The 27,122-nt window shown below is 38.9% G+C and overlaps 4 protein-coding genes across 6 annotated transcripts in view; 2 read left to right on the forward strand and 2 right to left on the reverse strand.

The window, feature by feature from the left end:
* The window catches only part of golgb1 (golgin B1), a 20,452-nt gene extending 18,730 nt beyond the window's left edge, over positions 1-1,722 (reverse strand). For both annotated transcript variants that reach the window (XM_040035480.1, XM_040035479.1), the window contains exon 1: positions 1,474-1,722. The gene's annotated coding sequence lies outside the window, so the exon portion shown is untranslated. The remainder of the gene's footprint in view (positions 1-1,473) is intronic.
* On the forward strand, positions 729-9,966 carry guca1a (guanylate cyclase activator 1A). Of its 2 annotated transcripts, XM_040035491.1 has the most exons (5): positions 729-1,354; positions 3,670-4,122; positions 5,930-6,079; positions 6,179-6,272; positions 8,113-8,240. In XM_040035491.1, exons 2-5 carry the CDS (start codon positions 3,925-3,927, stop codon positions 8,238-8,240), a joined length of 570 nt encoding a protein of 189 aa, XP_039891425.1. In that variant the 5' UTR covers positions 729-1,354; positions 3,670-3,924. The 2 variants fall into 2 exon arrangements, with proteins under 2 accessions (XP_039891425.1, XP_039891426.1); XM_040035492.1 differs by lacking the exon at positions 729-1,354 and having other exon boundaries at positions 3,925-4,122; positions 8,113-9,966.
* Positions 9,959-23,415, reverse strand: orc5 (origin recognition complex, subunit 5). The gene is made up of 14 exons (XM_040035483.1): positions 22,851-23,415; positions 21,961-22,053; positions 20,273-20,458; positions 19,878-19,952; positions 16,809-16,920; positions 16,391-16,521; positions 16,254-16,302; positions 12,577-12,667; positions 12,418-12,473; positions 12,149-12,261; positions 11,795-11,842; positions 11,595-11,705; positions 10,371-10,483; positions 9,959-10,223 (listed from the first exon to the last, which is right to left on the reverse strand). Exons 1-14 carry the CDS (start codon positions 22,962-22,964, stop codon positions 10,178-10,180), a joined length of 1,338 nt encoding a protein of 445 aa, XP_039891417.1. The 5' UTR covers positions 22,965-23,415; the 3' UTR covers positions 9,959-10,177.
* Positions 23,416-23,848: 433 nt separating this feature from the next.
* Positions 23,849-27,122, forward strand: part of lhfpl3 (LHFPL tetraspan subfamily member 3) — a 57,006-nt gene continuing 53,732 nt past the window's right edge. Inside the window, exon 1 of the mRNA XM_040035490.1 lies at positions 23,849-25,128. Coding sequence (XP_039891424.1) covers positions 24,693-25,128 — 436 coding nt within the window. The 5' untranslated portion in view covers positions 23,849-24,692. The remainder of the gene's footprint in view (positions 25,129-27,122) is intronic.

Raw genomic sequence — 27,122 nt, forward strand, 5'->3', positions numbered from 1 at the left:
AGTGGAAAGAGGCGTGTTTGAGAGTAAAGGTCAAAACTTGGAGGTAGCAGGTTATGAATTATCCAGTCACACAAAGGCACTGCTGTCATTAATTGTATAAAATGTTCTGAGGTTTGGCTGAGAGTTCTTAAGCCAAAACGAGCAGGAAATTTTAAAAATATTGAGATGAGATGGCCTTTATTAGTCCCAGAGAAGGAAAATTCACATCGTTGCAGAAGCAAAGTAGACAAATTTGTTTAATCATCTGCAGCTCTGACAGCAGGTCAAATGTCTTTCTTAAGCTTTACAAAAGCAATTAAAGTGCAACTAACTGCAAACAGGTTGTTTTGTCAGATTTATCAAACTTTTTCAAAGATGTATGCCAAAAAACAAACAAACAAAAAAAGCCAAAAATCTCTTCAGTTTTTAGCTTAGCTTAACACCACTTAGTATCATAGGGATACTTGCAAAACGGGTAACTTTTTTATATATATATATATATAGCCCCTACACAAATCTTGTTGTCTACCAATATAAGCAAACATATTAGATACAACAAATCAAAGTGTATGCTTTCATGACAATATGGTGGTGCCCTAGTGTTTTTATATGCTGTGCCAGTCAGTAATTTGTTTTGTTTTTTATAGAAGAAAAAGCTGGGAATTTTCAAGTTTTTCCCACTTGGCTTTGTAGATCCCCTCACGCCCATTCCGATAGTTTTAGCAATTTCCCTCCAGGAAGTTGCTGAGATTGGTCAGTCGTTATCTTTATACTATTATCTCAATTATTATTCCTAGGCGATGTTTGTTATTCTCCCACTGCGGAAATGCTTAGGAGGAATTGACGGTACTGAACAGACCAATCACAGCAGATGCTGGCTGCGACGACGGGTCGTGTAGTTTTAGTTCTAAGGAGGTGTGCGCTGTATAAGTTGGTCTGCTCCCCCATTGAGGTCCAAAGAAGAAAAACAAGAACTAGGTTACGTCGTCGTTTAGGTCGTTGGATTTCACAGAAGTTTGCGGTTGCGACGTATTTTTCTGTGTATATTTCCCCCCGAAGCATAAATTCCCACTAAGTTCTCCGAGCTGGAGCGGACAGAGCCGAATCTCTCCGAACCTACTGGACGCTCCACTGCGGCTGCGTCACTCTTTTTGAGAACAGCAAAGATTATAAGCTAGCTAACGCGAAAATGGACGGGAACACTTTCCGAGCGGCTGGATGCTGATGTTTTCAGAAACCAGCAAATACATCTGAAGATGAGGAGACGGCGCCGTGAACAGGATGCTCTGTGAAAACATCCGTTTATTGCGGCCGTAGTTTCCACGATACGGTAACAAGTTAGCTGGAGCTCTCGGCTAGCTGACGCTGATAACAGGTAAATAAGGACAGCGTCTCTTAAAGCGGCTTCGCAGAGTTTCGCTCCTCTGTGCATGACAGCTCTGTTATGTAGCCCAGTCAGGGGTGGGCTTTTAAAAGAAAACACTTTTGACTCACCTGTACGAGTGCTTTCCAGGTAAATGTGTCTGGTTTTTATTTGATATATTTCCTCGGATGGATTTCAGAGCAGAGCCACATCACCAAACATTCCCGGAAACAAAACTTCCTCTGCTCTGATTGGACGACCGGGAGCTACGTGTGTAAGGGACTGTGTGCAAATTTACAAGCGCCTACTGCTCGTCGGGGAGTATCTACATAAACATATACACTAAGAAAACGAAGACTGGTATTAAAAAAATCATATCTGTTTGTAGAGCAATACAGAGCAAATTATAATAATGGTAAGGCATGATCAAAGAGTCCACCTGCTCATCAACCATTGCAAGCAGTTGGGGAGGAGCCTTCTGCTGCTGGCACACTACACCACAGTGTTTGTGGCATTTGCTGGACGCTCAGTGCAGTGGATGGTGGATGCAGTGAAGTGGACAAGCCTGTTTGCACACTACACGGTGGCAGTTTTTGACTCCATCTACAGACACTTGCACTGGAAGAAGAGGAAAAGCATCCATGGTGTGGCCAGAGAGATCTGCCCGGACTCTGATGTGCCACCACAGTGATTTTATTCGTCTGTTATAACTGTGTCCAACCATGTTACATGGGCAGTAGGCCTAGAGAGGACACTGTAAATGAATATGAAGCTGAACAAAGAGTGAAGATAATGCCTTACTGAAGCTTTTTACCTTTTTAAGCTTTTAAAATGTAGTTTATTTTGTAACATACGTCTGTTGATGTATGTGTGGATAAATATCCATGTTTCGGAGAAGCTCTTCCAAACTATTGGAAGCTGAATATCCAGGCCAGTCATCCGTTATACCTTCTGTCACAGGGTAATGAAAGCTAATGCAAATCTGCAGGAAGAACACTTTTTTTTAGTTTAACCTTTCTTGTAATGATGCTTTAAAATGATCCCCAAATGAATTTTAGTATATATATATATATATATATATATATATATATATATATATATATATATATATATATATATATAATTTTTTTATTTAAAAGAAGTTTAAACACTAACATGTAGAGTATATATCTGTTATGTCTTTTTATGACATTTACAAGAATATGCTGTTAAAATTAAAATGCACTCATAGCTGCAGAACACAACACATGTATGCTTTTGAGTTTGACTGCAAAATCATTGTAACAAAGCACTGAAGTTTAATTTCATATGAAAGCACTTAGACACGAATGTCATTTTATTTTCTGTGTTTTGATATAATAATACACTAACTTTAACTGTAACGCCTTGTTGGCATTAATCTGTGGTATCCAAATAAACTTCTCTAATGAGATCATTTGTAGTAACCTTCTAATTCTGGTTCATTTTTTTAAAAATCCACAGAAAAGCTGATGCTGTTGAAGCTTTTTTTTCTTGATTAAAAATGGCTTAAAGGATAAACAGAGTATTTATAACCTGCGATATATAAAGATATTTGTTTCACAGGATAATTATTAAACAGCATGCCAAACAGGGTCTCTTAAAGAAACTTGCTTTGGCCTTTTTATTGATGAAACAAGTAGCTACATATTACATACATACTTAGATATTATCTAACAAAAAAAACCCTAAGTTGAAATGCAGAAACAGTGCGTGAAAAAGTGAGTACACCCCCGCTTTAGCAGCAGTAACATGAAGTAATCGTCTTCTCTGTAACTTTATCAGTCTCACACATCGATGTGGAAGAATATTTTTTTCTGGATTTTGTTAATGCATACCTGAACGCTCCTATTTAACAAACTGCCTAAACTTCTTTTACAAGTGTGGAAAAACTACACTAATAATCACCAATAGAATGCTGATTGATGTTTTTAGCAAAAGTTGCAGGTACCAGAAATTTGATTTGCAATTGTTTTGACTTTGTGGGTTTGATGAGACCGGCCCCTGGTCATTTTAAACATTTAAATTCGTCAACATTAACTTATATCATAGGTCTAAATAGAACGTACACAGAAGAACTATGAGAATGTTTTGAAGCTTGCTTAGTCTTCACCCAAAGCATTAAATCTGCATCGGTCATACCCGAGTCCACATGCTGAGGCAGATGTATCCCATCGTTTAGAGGCAGGCACTGCACGTGAGGGATGAAAGCTGCATTTGTGTCTGTCAGCACATCTCAGGGTAATTGTGGAACAGCCAGACTGCCCTTCAAGCTGGATGATTAAGATGATCATCTGCATGTTTTTCAGGATTACAGCCAGTGATTAGACACAAGGAGAGGACCAAGAGGCGTGGATCACCTCAAACCCCCCCTCTACACACACACACTTGAGCTACAAAAGGGGCCATCCTGCCACTGCTCTCACTCTAAAAGTCCCAGTGTTGTGTGACTGTGAAGAGGGACGGTCTTTGCCTACTTCACAGTAGACCACTTGGGCTGTGAGGTCTGAGTCCAGCTTGTAACAAAGTCCAGCTACCTTATCTGAGTTTTGGAAAAATAAAAAATGGGCAATTCAAACGGCTGCACCGTGGACGACCTGCAGGCTGTGGAGATGCACCTGTGGTACAAGAAGTTCATGACTGAGTGCCCCTCAGGGCAGCTCACCCTGCACGAGTTCAAGCAGTTCTTCGGGCTGAGAGGTTTGGACCCAGAGGCCAACGCCTACATTGAGCAGATGTTTCGCACGTTTGACATGAACAAGGTAAGATGAGTCTGGATTTCACCACACATTTAAACACGATCAAAGATGACAGGATGCCTCAAGAATAAAATAACGATATAACGATTAGAAGCTAATGTAGAAGAATACATCTATGATTCTCTGAAAATGAAAGATGAGCAAATAATTTTCTTTAGTTCTCAACATGTGTGTCTAAACAGTGTGTATCTCCATGAGGGATTTATTATAATGTGTCATATGTACATGTTAAATAAAAATATAAGCTTATGTTACCTGCATATTTCCTTTGAACCCAAATTATTACTGTTTCTCTTTTATCTTGTTATTATTTGTGACAAAAACATTAACTTTTAATTAAAATTAGACACAATTAGAAAAAGTTAATTTTTTAGGCTGGTTTTTGTTGATTTACATATTTTTAACTGATGTTTGGAAGTTCTGATGAATTATTATTTTTTAACTACAGGAGTCATAACATAGTGTATTCACAATAATGAAAAAGACAGAAAAAGCATAGGATAGTCTTTCTGTAGAAGCTGGAACAAAATATTACCAGTAATTCATCTATTTTTTATTTTTAATGTTAAAAAGGTAAAATAAGACTGAATGCATTAAATATTTTATTTAAAAAAAATAGCTGCTTACCACATTTATCTGAACGTTGACTACGCAAAAAGTTATTTCTTTCATAATATGAGAAATTGTAGGAAAATTATCTGTTTTTTACAGATAAGTGTTTGGGATTCCTCATATCTGCGGGTTGAAAATACTACTTTGATATTTCCTGACGGTTACTTTCTGTTAATTGAGATGGTCTGTTCCTTGCTTCTGAAATCTTTAATGTTACATTTAAAATAAACAAATGAGAGAAAAAACTTCTTAAAACATGTCTAGATTAAAAATACTTGTATCATTCAAGGACACGAGTTCTCTAAAATTAACCTCCCTTACAACAAGCTTGAATATATGAATAAACTGCGCATCAGACAGGCTGGTCCAGAGGCTGATGTGGCAACTATAAAGACACAAATATAGTCCAAACATCTGCAGAGAGACTGAAAACTTTATACTGAAAGACACAGCTTACTAAAAAGGTGCAACGTGGACATAAATCGATGCAAGCAAAGATAAAAATACCTCTAAGACATTCAAAGAAAACACCAATACATGCAAAACAACCACAAAGACGCCATTAAACTACAGAGACACACAAAAAACAGAAGCAAAATCAACAGAAACGGAAACAAAACAGATGATGTCATACCTGGATGTGTGGTTTCAGTGTAGGGTGCATAATCTACCTTTCCTACCCAGTGTGAATGTGAGGCACCAACATATCTAGGAAATTCCTGCCTGTTTGGAAAACCCACGTGGGGAAAAAAAACAACAATTTAACAGAAAGACTTTAAATACCAAAATATATTAGACTTGCAAACGCATGTTCTAAGTATAGGGAGAGTGTGTCCCCTGTATCCCCTTTGATCCCCAGTTTAATTGAGAGCATCTTTGAGGTAGCAGTGGGGTCATGGCAGGATGTCTGTCTGAGGAGCTGCATGCTATATTTAGCCCCCCACCCTGCTCAGCTTACAAAAAAGGCCACGGTAATCTCTGAATGATTTAGACAGTGAGATTATCTGTGAATGCATGCTTTGATGCTGAGATTGTTTAGACGCAGACAGGAGATAATCCTCCATCCTGGCGTGCTTCACTTCCCCTTGGATTGTTTTTGGAGCTGGGGATCTATTTCAGCTGAGGGATGATGCATTTGTTTAGTGATTATAATGAATATAAAACATGGATGGTCGTGGTTGACACTTTGATTCTGCAGGACGGCTACATAGACTTCATGGAGTACGTGGCCGCTCTGAGTCTGGTGATGCGGGGAAAGATGGAGCACAAGCTGCGCTGGTATTTCAAACTGTATGATGTGGATGGGAACGGCTGCATTGACCGCCACGAGCTTCTGAACATCATCAAGGTACAGTCATTCCATCGTGCACCAGCCACACTGCATGTCTGAATATTTGTTTTAGCCTCTAATCTGGCAAACATACTGATTTTCCTCATCTTCTCCCAGGCCATCCGCGCAATCAATGGAAATGAAAATCAGGAAACATCTGCGGAGGAGTTCACTAACCGAGTGTTTGACAGGATTGATATAAATGGAGATGGTGAGTGTGCGCTGGCACAGTACGGAGAAAAGGGTTTAGGACAAAATAGATAATGGGTGGACAGAGATTAGACATTCACTCTGAAAACAAAACATAAGAGACTAAACCTGATGATTTTTTTTTTTACTGGTTTAAAGTAGCTTTCTAATATCTATCAATACACATTTATAATGAATAAAAACAGGAAGTATAATGTTGCTGAGTTAGATGTATACAAAGTACTGAAACAGTAGACGTATACTACTTATAGTAGTTCTTATCACATAGAGTATACTTAGGAATATAAATGATATCTACATGGTTCATCATGTACTGAAATGAACCATAGCCAAAGACCACCGCAACATGTGTTTTAACCTATATTTGTTTACAATTTGAGAAAGTACTAACAGTTCAGTTTTACTCTGTTATTATTATTATTATATTATTACTACTACAGGTGAAACTACTGTCATACTTAAAGGTACTTTTATAGCAAATCTGAGCTAAAAGGCCACCATTAGAAATAAAAATATGCTCTTAAAGGTACAGTCGGTCATTTTTTGAGGTTATTTAATAGGAAATCTCAATGTTTGAAACACTCCACCTTAAAACTTGTCGCTTTTAGCTTTCTCTCTTCATGCCAGCTTTCCTCTGATTCACTGCCCTCCACAAACTTGCGCTCAGACCGTATGAGAAATATCTACAGTAGCCCTGACAAGTCAAACACACTGCAGCTTAACACGAAAACACGAGCAGATAGAAAAATCCTGCAAAAGACAAAAAAAATATACAATAAAATAAAATAAAAGCTAATAAAACACAATGCAAGTGATGTGATGAATAGCTACAGTAAACAACTCGTAGCAAACATATATCTACAGTATTATATGAACGATGCGATTAAAAACACAGTTACCTGCATCTCATTTTCCTTCACAACACAGATGGATTCTGTGCTTTCTTTAATCGTCTCATTGCAATCGCATGCTTTGGTTTCTGCTGTCACTTCTGCAACTGTTGTTGCAGGTTCAGTGTGTTTGACCTCTCAGGGCCACCATAAATATCTGCTCCCTTTGACAACAGAGTAGAAAAATTGCCTTAAACTGAGCATTTAGAGCGGTCCGAAGTCTGAACTTAGTGGTACATACACTGACCCCATATTTAATATGAGCATCCACCAATAGATAGGTCCATTTTAACTGTTGGGTTTTATATATTTAAAGACCCATTTAGGAACAAGGTTGCAAACTACCTTAAGTTATAAATACTGTAATAAGTGGTTCTACTTCATGCTGTAAGCTTGCCTCTGTATGATTAATAGCTATGTAGAAAATTTTTGCAAGTTTAGAAGTTAAATGAGGATTTATAATTGCAAAATAGGTTATAGAATACGAGTGAAATGAGTCCAGAAACCTTTGTAAGCTTATGTGTCTGTCTAGCTGGGTGTGGGTGTTTTAGTGTATGAATGTGTTCTCCATAACTGTGAGATTAAAGGGATGCAAACAAACAAAATAATGACATAAATAAAATGAAAATATTCACCAAATCAAAATTTAAACTTGGAAAGTGTTTAAACGTGTTTTTGGAATCTCAAACGTTTCTAAAAACACGTTTATCGCCTTTGTAGTTGCAAGCTACCAATGATAATAATTTAAAAGAAAATAGCTGGAGGAAAGTTAGTGACATTTACTGACATTTTCCACTGTTTACTTAATATCACGGCACCAGTAATATTAAAATATCATATCAATATATCAAACTGTCTGTTATGAACGTGACTTTGTTGCAGGGAGAAATGACAAATTAGCCGAAAACCCACTCAAATCTGACCAAAAACAACATGTGTCTCTTCCAACAGGGGAGCTTTCCCTGGAGGAGTTTGTGGCAGGCGCTCGCAGCGATGAAGACTTCATGGAGGTGATGATGAAGAGTCTGGATCTCGCCCACATCGTGGCCATGATCCACAACCGGAGGCGAAGCGTTTAGGATCCGTCCCTTCCGATTACCTCATCCTCATTCACGATTTGACCTGAGTGTCTCAGTCAGTCGGGTCATTTTATAGACTGAGATTTCTATTAAGATTGAATCCGCTTTAATATGATTCCAGTGTGTCTTGGAGACTGACACATATCTTATGTTTGAGCTCTAAAGGAGTGACACATATGCACTTTAAATGGGATGACTCAGTCAGCCTTTGCAGACTGCTCATTGTCCTTGTTTAATGATGGCGATCGCTCCCAAGGCCACCTCGGCATGAGGGATGATCTCTCAGACGGTCCACTTACCCTCAGACACCCTGAGGCATAAAGGAGGGAGATAGTGGAGTAGCAGAGTGGCAATTACATACACTCGACTAGGCTTTCCAAATCTTTTTTTCTTTATATATTTCTGAGTTCCTCTGCACCAAATTACTCAAATCTCTATTTACCCGCTCTTGCCTGGGGGGGGGTTACAGGAGGGAGCTATGACACTGCAGTGTGCTCAACATCCATGCTAATTTGATTAAGTCAGTGGCTGTAAAACAGGAGCAGGTGGGAGATGTGGCAGTGAAAAAACAGTTATCAAATGTTTACCTTTTATATACATTTGTAACTTTATTATTATTATTTTTTAATCTTTTGAAAACAAAAGTTTAAGTTGGAGCGAAACGCAGGCTTGTGGTTTTGCAGCTTTTCTCTCGGTGTGTGGGAGTTTCTTTGGCTGAATGGTTCGCTTTTTTTATTCAGCATTGATGCAGATTAGTTTTCTTATGTTTGTTGGCTATGCTCATCTTGTGCCTTCTGTTGGAAGACTACAGAATGTGTTTGAGTTCAGCTTTTGCTTATTTGTACACTAAAAATAAACAATAAAAAAAAACAACACACACACTTTGTCTACTTTTCATGTTTTGAAGATTTACCAGGAACAAATTATCCCAGAAATAATCTCACTAATTTAATAGGTAGAAATTGCAGTTACAGTCAAACTGGGTGTTGGACCTAGTTTTACACCAACAACCATGTTCAAAGCCACTTAAACCACATTTCTTCCCCAGTTTGAGCTTCAGCAGGTCACCTGGCTGATTAGATATTAGCGTTAACAAGCAGATGAACAGGTGTACCTAATAAAGTTGGTGAGTGAATATTTATAACTATATTAATAAATTATGTGATATTCTTACAGATTAGCAGTTTGTGGGTGAGTGTGATAATATCAGCCTGGAGACATAGTACTGCATATCTGCTTTTGTTCTTTATCTTCTCACTGATCTATTTAGAGAGTCCTCCAACTACTTTAAAGACTCGCATATTTTTAGTATTTTTCTGACCTTTGCTCTTTCAATCTCAAATTACTGTGAATCCTGGAGCAGAATTTAGGGGATGTTTTTAGACATCATCTTCCATAAACACTTATAAATTGTATTAACAATATGCCCTGACCTTAGTACGCTCATACAACAGATTAAAAACACATTACTGACATAAAATCCCGCCTTTGAGCAAGGACGATGACTCACCTGCATGGTGCCAGGATCACTTTGCATCAGTGCTTCTACAGCTGCACACCAGTTTTGTTTTTCCTTTTCCTTATTTAAATCGTAACAAACAGAGTATGTACTAATTTCTTTGTTACTAGATGTTTGCAATATGCTAAAAAAAGAAAATAAATCTCTAGTATATTTGTTATGAACACACTGAAAATGTAACCACAAAAATAAACCAAAATAAAGTTTCAAGTTACAAAGATTTATTTTCTACAAATACAAAAATTTAAACGAGGAGTTCATTTATCAACCACAAGGGGGCAGCGAAATAATTGGATTAATTTCCTCCTGGAGCTTCTTGTGTTTCCAAATACTTGTCCTTAGGTGAGTTCTTGCAGAAACAAATGTGCCTTTGTCTGACTGTCACTGCGTGTCATCTCTCTGTTAATGCACTGCAGGCTCACAGAAAGTCGTACAAATACTTGACAATATCAAAGTTCACCGTCCTGGAAGATAAATCACACAAAGCAGATTTTCAGTGAAAAAAAAAAAAAAAAAGGAAAACTGTAAAAGGTCAGTTCACTTGAATAATTCAGTCAGTCTCATTCATGTGCATTAAAAGGATGAGCGTGCATGCACACACACGCACAGACCTGGATATGGCGCAGATGAAGTCCAGAGAAACGGCACATTTGTACTTCGGGGCGTCGAGCTGGTCGTCATGACTGACCTGAGCCAGCAGCTGCAGGGTCACCAGCGAAGAAATCTAAACGGGGACAGAGGAAAACCAAAATGAGTCTCTGCTCCACTTCTTAAAACGCAGCTTCTCCACTTTGAAGCAGAGCCATTAAATGATGGTAGCCAGTCACACAGATATGGGGCAAGCCTAATTGCCTAAAACCATTTCATGCTTGGGTCCATAGATAGGTCTGTGTTTAGCTGCCTTTGACCATATGGCTAGGAAACTGTTTAAACTTTTTTTTTAAAAAAAAATCAGGCTTGATTTAACATGAAACACTGCACTGTTACACACAGGAAACAAAAAAATCCTTTACCATCCTTTTGTTATAACAGTGTACATTCCTGTTCAGTGGCTTATCAGGCAAATTGGAAAAAAGTGTGAAATTATTTTCTATATTGGGTCGTACCCTGAGGCCAACTCAGGGTACGAAACTACACTTCAGGACTAAATGAGGGGAAACAGACTATTGCAGAGCTCTGACATAACAAGGTGGTGGTGTTTAAACAAGTCAAGGAGAGAAATATTATCAGATCTCTTAGGAGATGAATTATTTTTGGATAAGTTATCTTAGTGCACACACAGTTCAGTGGAAATGAAAACACGAACTCTTTAATTCAAATTCAAATTATTTGTTCCATACCACATTATAGAATCATTTAAACACAACAGATGAACAACAACACATGACAAATTAGCGCCATTATTTGTTTAATAAAAATTAAGCCAGGAATAGGAATTAAGAGGATGAGCAGCAGCCAGCTGCTAATCAGATGTGCTCAGTAAATGTGGGCACCTCCATAAAAGCAGAAGTTTTGGCAGCCTTCAGGTCTCAAGCATTCAAATGTGTCAGCACAGTGCCAAGGAGGAAAAATGTCAACTATGTCCCGCTTGCGTACCTACTGACGTTGTTGTCAAATGTCATCTTTATGGGGAACGAGCTAAAAAAGCAACAGTGGCTGCCCATCAATCTGGGAAGGGTTTTAATACCATTCCCAAAAAGTCCAAAATCCATCATTAAGAAATATTATCCACAACTGTTAAAGATTCAAGACAGCTGCCAATCCTCTCAGGGGTCTGAATTTTTAGTGAAAGTTGGCACAAACAGCAACTCTCGACTGCTTTAAACCAGACTGACCTGTGAGAAGATGCTCGCTGTCGGGGCGACTCTGCTGTCCACCACACTGTAAAAGATGGCAAGCAAGCGGTCCAGAGGGAAGGGCTTTGGACCCAGAAGGTGATTACTTGTCTAGAAGACAGACAGATCAATATAAACATTGTGTTACATGTTTCCAAATGAAATCAACGAAGATGTAAGAGTTATGTCAGAATAATCACCTTTTCATTTTTCTTCAGGAAGTTTGTTTTTCTTATTTTACCATGGTGCTGTTGAGCAGAAACAGAAGATGTGATTCATTTGATTCATTCACAAAACCATGACTTAGGGGAGAAGGTTAAGAAAACAAAAAATCCCCCCCAAAAAAGCTTAATAAATGTATTTTTCTCCCAAAGATGAGCATATTTGGGATATTCATTCTCACTAACATCACACAGCCAAGAATAAAGAAAAAAAGCACTTTTGACTCACTGCAAACTTTGTACTTATGCTGACCTCATTATAAGAATTTTTTGCATTACAGTGTATACATGGCTGAACATAAAAAAAGTATTATTATTATTATATTCCTTTACCTTTAAAAAGAAGCGTTTATCTGTGCGTGCAGGGTTGTAGGAAGCCAGATAGGCAGCAATCAACAGGAACTTGGAGTAATAAGGCAATTCAACATGAGTGTGAGCTGATAAACCTTTCAGAAGACAAAATAAATGCAATAAGTCCACGTCATCATATTCTTTCCTGCACTAAAATTCTGTTTTCTTGCATAGAAGAAAAGAATTTAAGCGTAAGTGACCAGTGTTTCACAGTTTGACATCTGCTCTGTAATCGAAATCAGTGCAAATACCTCGCAAGGCTCCGGCCTCCTTCTCCTCCATTTGCTGCATTTGCTCCCACTGCAGACTAAGCAGAGGACAGAGAATACACATGGATGATGAGGCTAAAAAAAAACCCCATTAATAGTCTAAAAAGCAGCGCATAGCAAAATAATGCAAAAAGTTCAGACCTGGACACCTCTCGAAGGTAAACCGTCTGCATGGCTTTTTTCAAATGTGGCTCAATGTGTTTCCACAGCTTGTGGGTGTCAGTCTCTTTCACTAAACACACAGCATAATTACAAACACCATCAGAAAGTGGTGGAAAAACAGCAGGAAAACCTCAAAAACATTTGTAGAAACAAAGCAATTAAAGCAGCACAGATCAATATTTTAACCAGCTGAGAATGAACACTCGGCTCAGCTATTTCACAGATTTCCTTCAAGCTTTTTGGGAATTTTTTTATGTGCTGACAGTCTCCAAACTCTACTCTCATAACACTCATTTCCAATCACAGCAGGCGCCCAGAGAGAAGCCGAAGCATCAAACGGACAAACATCCACATACTGTTTTCACAATAGACCCAAAAAGAGACAAGATAGGATTTCTAAATGTCAAATTCATTTTAGTGTCTGGAATATGAGGAACCTCTGAAGCTACAGTATATCAGAAATGTGGAGCTACCCCACAGGGTTTGAAAGCAGGGACTGTGATTTACCCGCGTGGGCTTCTTGTTTTTGTCTTCGAAGCTTGTTGAAGACAACATGAAGTAGCTTGAAAATTACCATCATTGAATCAAAGAAAATAAACACAAAGACAGTTATGGCACAAAGGGGAGCCTTCACAACATCGCTCATAACATACACTCGGGAAATATACACTCAGTGGCCTCTTTACTGGGTACAACTGTACAAGTGAAGGCAGCCCAAAGCAATACAAAAGTTTTGCTCTATTATTTTTATTTTTAAGGCAACATTGTTAGATCTGAGTGTTTACATCATCTGAATACATGTTTTTGGTTGGTTAGAGGCAGAATTCCAGGTCTGCAAAGTCATAGTTTCACATTATACTGGGAAGTAATTTGTATTATAAAATTTTAACCATTTTATTTCCAAAGACAAAGACACACTTGAGTTAAAATAGGACAGTAAACTATTTTTGACTAAAGAATCAGTGGTTACCAGGTGATCACATTGAACTTTTCACATTTGGCAACCAATCGGAAATACAGGGAGTGCAGAATTATTAGGCAAATGAGTATTTTGTCCACATCAACCTCTTCATGCATGTTGTCTTACTCCAAGCTGTATAGGCTCGAAAGCCTACTACCAATTAAGCATATTAGGTGATGTGCATCTCTGTAATGAGAAGGGGTGTGGTCTAATGACATCAACACCCTATATCAGGTGTGCATAATTATTAGGCAACTTCCTTTCCTTTGGCAAAATGGGTCAAAAGAAGGACTTGACAGGCTCAGAAAAGTCAAAAATAGTGAGATATCTTGCAGAGGGATGCAGCAGTCTCAAAATTGCAAAGCTTCTGAAGCGTGATCATCGAACAATCAAGCGTTTCATTCAAAATAGTCAACAGGGTCGCAAGAAGCGTGTGGAAAAACCAAGGCGCAAAATAACTGCCCATGAACTGAGAAAAGTCAAGCGTGCAGCTGCCAAGATGCCACTTGCCACCAGTTTGGCCATATTTCAGAGCTGCAACATCACTGGAGTGCCCAAAAGCACAAGGTGTGCAATACTCAGAGACATGGCCAAGCTAAGAAAGGCTGAAAGACGACCACCACTGAACAAGACACACAAGCTGAAACATAAAGACTGGGCCAAGAAATATCTCAAGACTGATTTTTCTAAGGTTTTATGGACTGATGAAATGAGAGTGAGTCTTGATGGGCCAGATGGATGGGCCCGTGGCTGGATTGGTAAAGGGCAGAGAGCTCCAGTCCGACTCAGACGCCAGCAAGGTGGAGGTGGAGTACTGGTTTGGGCTGGTATCATCAAAGATGAGCTTGTGGGGCCTTTTCGGGTTGAGGATGGAGTCAAGCTCAACTCCCAGTCCTACTGCCAGTTTCTGGAAGACACCTTCTTCAAGCAGTGGTACAGGAAGAAGTCTGCATCCTTCAAGAAAAACATGATTTTCATGCAGGACAATGCTCCATCACACGCGTCCAAGTACTCCACAGCGTGGCTGGCAAGAAAGGGTATAAAAGAAGAAAAACTAATGACATGGCCTCCTTGTTCACCTGATCTGAACCCCATTGAGAACCTGTGGTCCATCATCAAATGTGAGATTTACAAGGAGAGAAAACAGTACACCTCTCTGAACAGTGTCTGGGAGGCTGTGGTTGCTGCTGCACGCAATGTTGATGGTGAACAGATCAAAACACTGACAGAATCCATGGATGGCAGGCTTTTGAGTGTCCTTGCAAAGAAAGGTGGCTATATTGGTCGCTGATTTGTTTTTGTTTTGTTTTTGAATGTCAGAAATGTGTATTTGTGATGTTATATTGGTTTCACTGGTGAAAATAAATAATTGAAATGGGTATATATTTGTTTTTTTGTTAAGTTGCCTAATAATTATGCACAGTAATAGTCACCTGCACACACAGATATCCCCCTAAAATAGCTAAAACTAAAAACAAACTAAAAAACTACTTCCAAAAACATTCAGCTTTGATATTAATGAGTTTTTTGGGTTCATTGAGAACATGGTTGTTGTTCAATAATAAAATTATTCCTCAAAAATACAACTTGCCTAATAATTCTGCACTCCCTGTAGTTGCAGTGACCAAGTGGTTGCAGCATGCAGAAAGTCAGGCTCTGGTTGACCACTTTTAGATTGCAAGGTGATCTGGACTGGACTGGCTGTGATCACTCTCAGACATATTGGCAAAGGGTTGTAAAAAAAACTGCCTTCTAATTTAATATGTAGACAGACTGCCAACACACTGCAATTTGACTCTATCTACTCCGATGAGCGCAACTTGCCTGTGATGCGTCTCTTAGAAATAGGAGGCTAATCTAAATAGAAAACAACTTAGGTGCCAACTGATTGTATTCAGGTTATATTCCTATATTAAAGCAAGATTGTCCAGCACCTTTGTCCTTCTGCAGTTAAATCACCATCCTGCAGCAGCTGTATGAGGTTTTGGCTGGACTCTGAGTGTAACTAGTTTGAATTTCTGTACAATGAGAGTTTCTGTCTCCACAGACGGAAAAAGCTTTGCAACAGATTTGAGATCTGGGCCAATTTATCACAGTTAATCACAGATTAAATGCAATTTCCAGCTTGACCTCATTCAGTCTCAAACTGATAGCAGTCTGACTCTGTCTTATTGCTGTTTTATTTCCATCTTGAGGCCCCAAAGTCTCTCTCAAGATGGCATCTGACTGCAAGTTGTCACAAAAGCAATGATTAGTAGCATTAGGTCTGTTTCTGGCCACCGTAAATGTCAGCTTTAGAGCATGAAAGTTTTTTAGCTGGTTTTTCATGCAAAACAACTCTGAACAACATAATGATGAAAACCTCAGCGCTGCTACATGTAACTGAATTGACACATTTCTATGAACTGAACATTATGAGCCTTGAAAATAAGATTTTTTGCTATCAGTTAGGTACTATATAAGTTAAATCAACACTGACCTAAAAATCAATAACTTTTATGTAGAAATCTGGCTTCACAGCTGCCAAGTTTACACAAACACATCTATAACTAAAAGCTAATGATCCTCAGTGTCTGCTGGATGTGTAAGTATTCTGCCAACATCTGCAATTACAGTTTCCATGATAACTTTATACAGGTAGTGTGCGTTTTAGTGTGTTCTTTTCAGATGAATGAAAAGACCTCCTCACAATTACCTTTCCCTTCTGCCAAAGGCTCACAGAACTTTGAAAAGTTCAGGGCAGCCTAGTAGAAAAGAACAGAAGAAAATGAGAAAACAGGTGGAAGAGTTAAAAATAATCAATGCAACAACTTGTTAATGTGTGTTTCTGACCAGGTGTCGCAGCTCTCTGAGGTCTCGACAGACAGAGTAGAAGACTCCCAGCAGGATGTTGATGTACGCAGAGTAAAACCCAGCTGAATATGAAGGATGCACGTTCTGGGACAAAATCTGTTGTAGCTCACCTACAAACGGTATAAGGAACAAGAAATAAAGCTTCTCCAAAAACCAGCCAAGTCTCGCAATATAAAGTAAAATGATTCATTCACACTCCAAGTGCTGAATTTATAAAGTGGTTCTTAATAACGCAACATTTTTCCCCAGAGTCGCTGCCTGGAGTGTGAGAACAGTATCACAGGTACAAATGTCACAGCTCACGCTGCATATGCTGACCGTGCGTCATCAATACGCAGCGTGTTGTGAGTTGCTCGTGACACTGGCTGCCGTAGCATGTGTGAGGAGGATTATATACTTTTACTGTAGTCAGGGAAATGCAGCAGAAGCGGCTCAAAGCAGCCTGTGTTTGGTCTGAACTTGTCCCAGGCGATTTCACTGAGCAAGATGACGGTAACGTTGTCCCCAACCTGAAGAACAGATGTATGTAGTTAGGATCAGGGAGCTCAGAGAGATGAAGACTCTGAGAACTTCACAGTTACAGACCTCTTTCCTCAGTTGATTCATGTGTTTTATATATTTAGATGTTTAGCTTTGTTTGCTTGATTAAGTTCTTACTGGACATGTTGACTAAACAAAACAAATGAACGCATTTTTGATTATGCAGAAACAATAAACACTCACAGGTTTCAGCTTTTCAAATGTGAACATTTTGTAGGTTTTTTTTCTTACGTGTGCTGTGAAACTGAATATAGTTCTGTTTTTCCTTAAAGAGAACAATATTTTATAAGCATATAATAAAAGACCTTCTGAATTTGAGTCTCTAAATATATGGGAAAAATTAAAAGAAATAATTCACTTTAAAGCTAAAGCAGCCACAACACAGGAAGAAGTACTGCACCTACGAATGGCATACACAACAGTTCAGATCCTCTACTCTGAAAACATCAATTCATTTTCTGCTGTTTATCCAGTTGTGGGTCTTAGGAGCAACAGTCTAAGCATAGATACCAGACCTCCCACTACCTCCAGCTCTTCTAAAGGCACATCTGAACTTTCTGAAAGTCTGCCAAGGATGTCCTGAGTGTACGCGAGGGTCTTCTCCAGTAGGCCATGTCATATACACCTCACCTAGGAGACGTCCTAGGCATATGCCTCCTCCTATATCATAATTAAATACTGTAAATAAGGAATCCCATCTCCATCAGGGTGCGACAGAGGTAGGATTACAGAGGATATGTTAGAAAGACAGCACAGTGGTCGTGTGGTTAGGGCTGTCCCTTCAAGCATCTTTAAGCCTCCCTATGACTGCTTGGGTTTCCTCACTGTATGCAAGATTTATCCTGCAGTTCATTTTATTTGTTTACTTAGGTTCCCTTTAAGGCCTAAGATTTATTATTAAAGTCAATTTGTAAGCATGCAGGTGCATATCATACCATTCACGGTAATACCGGTATAATGTTGGGCAATGATAAGAAAATGAAATATCGCGATAGAATATGGGTAAAACGCGCATGCACAGTGCCTTTGTTTTCATACGCACATGGCGGAAAAAGCATGGCGGCGGCGACGGAGAATGAGAATGAAATGAATGAAGAATGAAAGCGGACCGTTGAATGAAACGGATGAACCAGAATTGTTTTTAAAAAAAATGCTGCAACTTCAGTGGTGTGGAACTGGTTTGGCTTTCATCCATCAGATACACAACAAAACACTACTTTTGGTAGAGCATGCTAGTGGGCCGTCGTTATTACAGTGTTTTTTGTTAAATACGGCTCACTTAAAATCAATCCTTTGATTTTTCTGAAAATCGACAGTGCCCTTTATAATCCCGTGTGCCTTATGTATGAATTCTGGTTGTGTTTACTGACCTCGAAACAATTTCATGTGGTACACGGCGCTCGAAAATCTGTCAAATGTTTCAGTACGACTTTGCTAAGCTACGAACCTGCAGCGCTTGATGGATTGTCGGAGCATTACGGCTATCGTAGGCAGGAGCGTCGTGGAGTGATGCGTACTGTGCTTCAACATAATATTACCGTATTGTGTGTGTTTAACCTCTTTTTAAGTTTTGTGGATATTATACATGGTTATGCTGAGGATGGGTTGGCCAGTTTCCACTGGAAATGCCTTTTGGGTAAACTGACAACAAGGAATTTGCATTTGCACTGTTACATTTTTATATAACTTTAATGCACATAAAAAACAGCTGCTTGTTTAAGTGAAAATACATTGATTTTTTTTTTTGCACTAATAAAGTTGTGGAGTTGTAAAGTATTTTGTCTAGTATCAATTATATCGTCAGTTATATCGTTATCGCAAATTTTCAAATGTATATCGTGATAAATATTTTTGGTCATATCGCCCTGCTCTTATACCTACAAACACCACCTGCAGTTAAGCATACTTAATTTAAACACACACAGTGGCTTTAATACTGCAGATGCCTATAACCAAGAGATGACAACATAATTTGCTATTAATGCTAAAAGTCTGCTGCATCATTGAAACATGCATATATATATATAATGTGCAGAGATAAAAGGGATCTGTGAACATCAATAAAATATGTCCACTGTGACCACCACTGTTACCTAATGCAAGAAATAGCCTTAATCGCTATAACTTCTATGTGTTTAGACACAAGACCATTAATCTAGAGTTGAAGCACTTCTTGAATGTTTATCGGGGTTTGGCATGGTAGTGGTTTTTGGTCTGGGTACTTCAGCTTCCTTCTCTTTTTCTTTTAGCCCTGTGATGGGCTGCTAACCTTCTCAAGTTATAACCTGCCTGTTTTGAAAAATGGGATGGGCTCCAGCCACTCTGTCACCCTGAACTGGTTAAGCAGTTCAGAAAAAGGATGCATGGACGATAGACAGAAACTGGAAAACTGCACCAGTCACCTTTTTTTCTTGTGTAGTAAACATAGGAAAAGTTAAGACAGATTATCTTCTGCATGTCAGTAACACACACACATTTTACGTCTTTCCTGTTAATGTTTTATTACATTTTTTCCCGAAGTTTAGAGATGAAACAACTCCTCATCATCCTCCCGTCCTCCACGTAAGTGTAAATCTGCATCCTAATTATCACTTCAAAATCCCGTGTGGCAGCACTGAAGCAGCAAGCCATTAAAAAGACAGGTTCCTCTTAACGCTCACAATCCGCCGTTAAGCACTTAGCTTTCATTGGGATGAAACACAAATAATCACATAAGTCTTTTTACTTTTGGTGTTTTTAATTAAAATGCTGTGAGTGGTTGCCATCCTTCCTTCCTTAATAGCATTAAAAAGCACCACACACTCAGCTCAAGGTCATCCGTTACAAATGAGGCTCCTCCAGTCCCCTCTTCATCATCCGCACAGAGCAACAACAATAAAGCAACTCACTTTATAGATAACACAAAGAGCATGCAGCACTTTCTCACCAGCTCCTGAAGACGCAGGAGAGCAGAGAGGAGACTGGCATCAGTATCTCTCAGAAGCTCAGCTTTCTCCATTACCTACAAATTACACAGTTAATGTTAATTTGATCTCATTTTATAGCATTTATAATACAGGCAGTGAATGGATGTTTTATCAGAGAGCATTACTGATTAAACCCACTCCTGTTCTGACTGAAAATTACACTTGTTTTCTCCAGGCTGATGCATCTGCAGCTTTGTTTAGAATCTATTTGCACTTGTTATCACTACTAATCATATCATCACACAAACATTCAGGTGACACATGCGAGGAATAAATAATCTGACATGCCATGGGATTAGGGATAATCTCGTATGCCAAGTGAGGAGTGGTTGTGTGTAAAGTGCACGGCACTCACAATGTATCGCGTCTGTTTGGCAGGAGACTGGGAGCACTGCTGTCTGTAGACACGGACAAAGTCAGACAGGGAGGGACTGCGGGGGAGAAGAGAGGCGGCATCGCAGCCAAAGAAGGACAGCAGCACTTGTTCAAACAGCAACGCAATAGAAACACACTCGACGTAGCTCACTGTGGCGTGAGGAAGCTGCAGAGAGAAGGAAAAGGAAGCATGAAAGAGAATCAGTCTGATGTCTGTGGAGATGATACACATCTTCACACTGTGTTGACTTAATCTTCTGACTGCACTGGACCCTAAATATGTACAAATTACATAATTTTGTGTTACCTATTGAAAGCAAGGACAAGTTAAATAAACTGTGGGTTCATTAGAGAGATAACTTTGAATATCTTGAGGTCCAACTTAAGAGGTCACTCCTTGTTTTCCCCAGCACTTTATAGCCAAATGACTCATTGTTTAATCCTTAAATGAATCAGTGGATTCATCTATAATAAACAAAATCATAATCAGGGATTAATCTGCATTAAAGGCTGCAGCCCTAGTTGGCAATTAAATTTTCACATTGTGAGAAACCACCCGATGGGAGTAAAACATTATTCAGAAACTGCAGGAACCAAAAAGATCAGGAACAAGTGATTTAAGAAACAATAGTCCTAAGAAGGCTATAAATTCTCCGTATTTGAATTTTTTTTTTTTTAAAAAGAAGACTTCCATGTTGTCAAGTCACATTTTTGTGGCTATGCGAGATATGATCATTAATGGAGTATCATTAAACTGTAAAACAAAGCATGCTATGAGTTTTACATTTGCCAGACATCTCTTTGAAGGTGGTGAGGGTTTCTTGGAAGTCCAGGTCTGATCCAGAGTAACATACGCTTTGCCCCACATTTATTTTGCTGCGATATGGACACCTTCAGTGGCACAAGATAGCATGCTGGCATGCACCACAGTTCAGGTTGTCTCCTTTAAATGTTTAACATCAGGCTCTGCACAAAATTACAGTAGAACTCACTGCAGGTGAAACGGGTCTCTCTTGTAAATGAGATGCTGAGTCTCAATGGGACTATCTAGATATTTGGATATTAAAAATATTTGGATATTTAAAAAAAAAAAATAGCTGCTTTCTAAGAAAGAGACTTCTTTGGTAGCCAATACCCATCTATACTGAGTGCATTGGCATAAAGTATGTGTGCAAAGAGAGAAAAACATCTGAATGTCTTTGATCTTTAAATGTAATTTATACAAGAATGCTAGCGGTAAAATTGTTGCTTTTCTTTAATGTTTTTTCCCAGTGATTTTAAGGGAAAAATGCACCTTACACACACTCAAACTATGCAAAGAAAGATTTGTGTTCTTGTGTGATTTTGTACTTTCAATAAAACTAAGTATTTTCAAGGACTCTTTAAGTGATTGAATAAAGAAAAAGTTCTTAATAACACAAGTGTCAACTTTTTATTAAAGTTATAAAGGCTTAAAGGAGTCCATAAGTCAAATTTTTCTAAGTCAAGTAACTGCCAGTGCAAACATATTTAGCTGTCTGTCCTTTATCGCACTTTTACCTGCCATGTATGAGGGGAATTAAGAGTGAAGTTAGTTTTTATTTTATGGTTTTAAATACAGGGCCCTGTAGCATGCGCACATAAGAACATTATTCAGAACGTTCACTAAATAGCAGATATCTCCCTCACCTCCAGCTCCTTCATCAAAACGTGCATCACGTGGCTTTTCCCTGAGGCTCGATGACCGTAAATGAAGATTGAAGGGTAGCTGTACTGGTGCGGCTGGAAGAACAAAATTCAGCATCTTTACACTCAGTAGAACTGTCTCACTCGATCAAGACCACTATCCACTTAAACCTTCTATCAGCTTTCATCAGCACATCGCAAAGTAATAACAGCCAAGCTCTGATATGATTAAACCCAGTGTTAATGTCAGTAATCAGCCATAGTGCTAACAGCTCATAGACTCAGCTTACTTAACGAATCTATTTAAAACCCTGAGTGAGATCAAATGACAAGTAATTAATTTTTATAACAAGGATAAAATAAATTGCATATCTATTAATGATTTTAATCCAAGACAGACATCAATTACTGGTACTAAACTGTCCAAAGCTTCAGATCTACATTTTATAATCTAAGATAAACATTTTGAACAGTGAATTTTAAAGGGAAATCTCATCAGATGATCCAAATATGTCGACATATTTACTAAATTACACTGGATAACACAAATAATGCAAAACTTAACCCTAGAAATAAGAAAATGACATTGAGCTACTGAGATATTGAGATTTAAGGTTTAGGAAAATGACTTTTATTTTTCCTATACTTTTTTTATAAAAACAAAAAATATAATAGTAATAATAATAATAATAATAATACAAGAAATTTGTAAAAGAGTGAAAATGGTGTCTTTAATGCATCATATATCAGTGATAAAACTATCTAAATCAAACACACGTATTCATAAAACACTGAGTTTTTAGGACGTTAAAAACTGACTTAGCATGTGTCTCTGCGTCTTTTAATGTGGCATACTTTAAAACATTAAACGGAGATGAGTGGAGACTTCTTACCTGCCCCATCAGCGACAGCAACATTTCAGCCTGGACCTCTCTGCAGGGCAACTTCTCTGCTACCCCCTTCAACCTCTCCTCATCGTATCCCGGGTGCTGCAACAGCGCCGTCATGCTACCACCACACCGTTTATGTAGGTGAGCTCAGCAGAGTTCTGCTAAAAACAACTGACTGACGTTAGCTTCAGCTCGTCCAACTCCAACCAGACGACGAATGAACTCCGTTGTTCAGACAAAAAAAATGAGTCAAAGGAGTAATATCATCAAAAATTATGTGCTGTAAAAACCATAGGGTGCTGAGGAAACATTCATGCCGGTAAATAAAATGTCTTTAAGACTTAAAATGCGAAGAAGTCTTCAGTTAAAGTCCGAAACACCTTAAACTCAGTCAAGACCACTTGCTGGAGTTTCGCGCGCGCCTTCAGATTGCGTCACATGCTGTCATTCGGTAGCAGCGAATCACAAGTGAGACACGAATTCTGGGTAATGTAGTTTTGGGAGTGAAACAAGCACATTCGAAATTCACTGCGGATTCAAGATAAATATTCGCGATATTTCCCAATAAACGTGGATCAAAGCAAGTCTTACATACTGCAACATATTTAATTGTGCTTTCACACACTTATAAACATACATTCTAGTAATCTATGGGTAACATCTGATGTAATCTGGTACATTGCAGTGTACTGGTAGTACACTAACATAACTAAAACAGAAGAAGGTATAGCCGCATCATAATATTAAAAGTATATATTATGTCAATTTGATGCTTTTTTTTAAATGTTATTTCTTTCTCTCTAGCTAATCACTCACTCGGATACATAATCTTCAGCTACATTCTTATCCACTCATCCATCCATATGGAATACAAAAAAATCATTTTATATATCAATGTAATGCTTAATGTAATATTATAATATAATATTTTTAGCAAAATAATGATGAAAAAGACGTAATATTCTGCACGTTTCGTTCTTGATGTGAGATTATCATTATTATTTTTCTTGTTATTTATTTATTTTTGCCAGTTGCAAGAAATACATATAATAAATCGTTGTTGTAGCCTACTGATCTAGTCTTTGTGCTCAAAAAGCTTAATATCACAGACCAGAAAATGGGCTACAGTTTAAAGAATGTACCAGTCTAGGTAAAACATTAGAGAAAAGACCCTGCATCTTGGCATTTGATTATCAATATTTGAATAGCAGATGCGTTTATATCCACTAATTTCCATACAATTATTGTCGCAGTGATCAGGCGTAAAATCGCTTCGCTCTAGAAGAAAAAAAATCAGTGTCTGTTTAAGATTTCGCGGGTGACTGTACGTCAGAGTGGGATTAAGGGATGTGGGTTGGCCCTGTAATATCCGAGGCTATCCTCCAACTCTAATTCAATAGGAGCTCAGCTGCGCTGTCGGTCTGTCGGCGTCGAGAACGGGCTGACCATTTCAGGGAGAGCCGTGCACACAGCTGAGACGGTTTATCGGAACAGCGGACACGATTCAGGCAGAGACATTTTAACATAACCTACACATGAAGGCAAATATGGAAGAAATCTCCTGAATTTTGGATTCCCAGAGCTCGTCTTTTTTTCTCCCTGGAGCGCATGTCTTGATTCTGCCGACTAATGAGTGAAAAGCAAAAAGAAATCAAACACCGACCTTGCCACGGATGAGAGCGTAGTGATGCTGTGATAACTGTGACTGAACAGACAGTAGGAAAAAAAAAATCCGCGAGCAGCGACAGGGAGAAGTTGTGCGGGATATTGTGGTCAGATGAGGCAGATGTTAGTTTGCTGAGGAGGTTGATAGATCCCGAGGACCGCGCAGACCACCCTCACATTATGGTCCCCGGGGCCCCCAGCACGACCACCACCATGCTCCCCGCATCCGAGGCTGCCAAGATCTACCAGACCAACTACGTGCGCAACTCCCGCGCCATCGGCGTCCTATGGGCCATCTTCACCATCCTCTTCGCCATCGTCAACGTGGTGTGCTTCATCCAGCCGTACTGGATCGGGGATGGCGTGGATACGCCGCAGGCGGGCTACTTCGGTCTGTTCCACTACTGCATTGGAAACGGGCTGTCCCGGGACTTGACCTGTCAGGGCAGCTTCACCGAGTTCAGCAGCATCCCCTCCGGTGCGTTCAAAGCTGCCTCCTTCTTCATCGGCATGTCCATGGCGCTGGTGCTCACCTGCATCACCTGCTTCGCGCTCTTCTTCTTCTGTAGCACCGGCACCGTGTACAAGATCTGCGGCTGGATGCAGCTGGCTGCAGGTAAGAGGCATACAGGTGGAAGTTTGGAAAGATGGCTTGTAGGGGAGCTCTGGGGGTGAGTGAGAAGAGTCCAGTGAGCAAAATGTTATAACCTAAAACTGTTTAAAGGCACAGATATTACCCTCATCTCCCAGTCAGGGTGTGGACTTGTATAGTTTTTGGCACAAAACATCTGTATATTGTTTTAAGGCACCAACAAATTCAGAGGTTGGAGTGCTTTTTCACTTCAAAAACAACAGTAAAAACATGTAGTTTACATCAAATTACAGATGTAAATTAGTTGACCCTGAACTGTAAAACAGAAAAAAAAAATGATCACAATGTGCAACAGGTTAAGCCACTGAGCCCAAATTGAGTAGATTTTGTCTGATGAGACCTTTTGTCAGAGACTCTCTCTGGTTAATAAAGCCCTTGTCAAACATTATATAACTGTCTGTGGTGTAGGTGGGCTGGCAACAGCCTTGGAGTGACCAAATCTTCAGCTCCAAACATTGTACTAAACCCTCAAGAATGAAATAATGAAGGCATGCTAATATTTTCATTTTGCTTTCAGAGAACTCATTCCCCCTGAACCTGAAGCTGTGAATGAACTCTCTTCATACACAGACAGCGATTTTAAGTACAAAAATACAGATGGAAGATTTTAATATAAGCTTATATCTTCTTAGTTTCTTCCACTTCAATTCAATATATCGTTGATTTTATAACTTCTCAGTGTTTCCTGTGGTGTGCTTAAACATAAACTGGAAAACGCAAATTCTTCTTTTGCTCATTTAATGACACAGGGAAGGTTTTATCTTCAATCCCAGCCAGGACGTTAAATAATAAGAAAACAAAAACTCACACAAAGAAATGTAATGATGTATAGTACTGAGTGAGCTGTTTCCTCCCGCCTTTAATTATTTTTTAGTTCTTCTCCTCTTTGCAGAGAGTTCCATCCAAAACAAACTATTTCTGTACATACAGGAGCAGAGAGTTTAATAGTACATTTTATTGTTTTTCTGTTTTCTGTTTATTTGGATCCCCTTTAGATTTATATCTCCCAAGAGTCCTTATTAAAGTCACAATAGAATACAAGCAGGATACAGCTGTGGCTCAGAGGGTATGTTGATGACTCAATCCCTGACTCTTCCAGCCCGCATGTAGACGTATCCTTGGGCAAGATACTGAACCCTGATACATCCGTGTGTATGAATGTTAGAAAGCGCTTAGAGTGAAGGATGAGACATGTAGCAGAGTGTAGTAGAGAGTAGAAAGACACTCTATAAGTACCACTCCATTTACCATCCTACATACAAACACCACCTCCTACACCCGGTGCAAAAATACTGCACACATACCAAGTGTTTTAAAATAAAGTATTTTTCATATACATGTGAATGAGAAACATTTACTCCAGTGAAGCATGTACCCCGTGGCCATTTTTCCCTCCCATGCCAACTTTAGGCCAAGAGACAATAAAGCAAGAATCAAGCGTTATTACTATAGTTATCTTATGATTTGTTCACAGCTTGCTGACACTGATTTGTGATAACAGTAAGAGATTTTATTTATATGACACCTTTTAAAACACATTTACAAATTTACATTGTTGGGATAGGCCTGGCAGAACCCTGGCTGGGTATCTCAGGCTGTATCCTTCCATATAAGGTGTCAGAAGATCTGAGATACACTTAGTTTGTGAGCCCACAGTGGGCTTTAAAACCCATCAATCAAATCTTAAAATCAATCATCAAATGAAAAAATAACTACTGAAGAGAAGCTAAAACATGACTGATGTGCTCTCTGGCTGCTGCATTTTGGACAAGCTATAGTTTTGTGTAGATGTTTTTGTGTATAAGGACTTAATAACGGTCTACAAGAGAAAACAGAGCATGACTGGACAACTGAACTGATATTCATATTCCAATTGAGGTGGCTGTCAAGATATGACACCCAGGTTTTTACAGTGTTGGCCCAAATTCATGGACAAAGAGCCCAGATGTGCTGTAATA

Source organism: Simochromis diagramma, unplaced genomic scaffold, assembly GCF_900408965.1.
Source record: "Simochromis diagramma unplaced genomic scaffold, fSimDia1.1 OVJJ01000816.1, whole genome shotgun sequence".
Lineage (NCBI taxonomy): Eukaryota > Metazoa > Chordata > Actinopteri > Cichliformes > Cichlidae > Simochromis > Simochromis diagramma.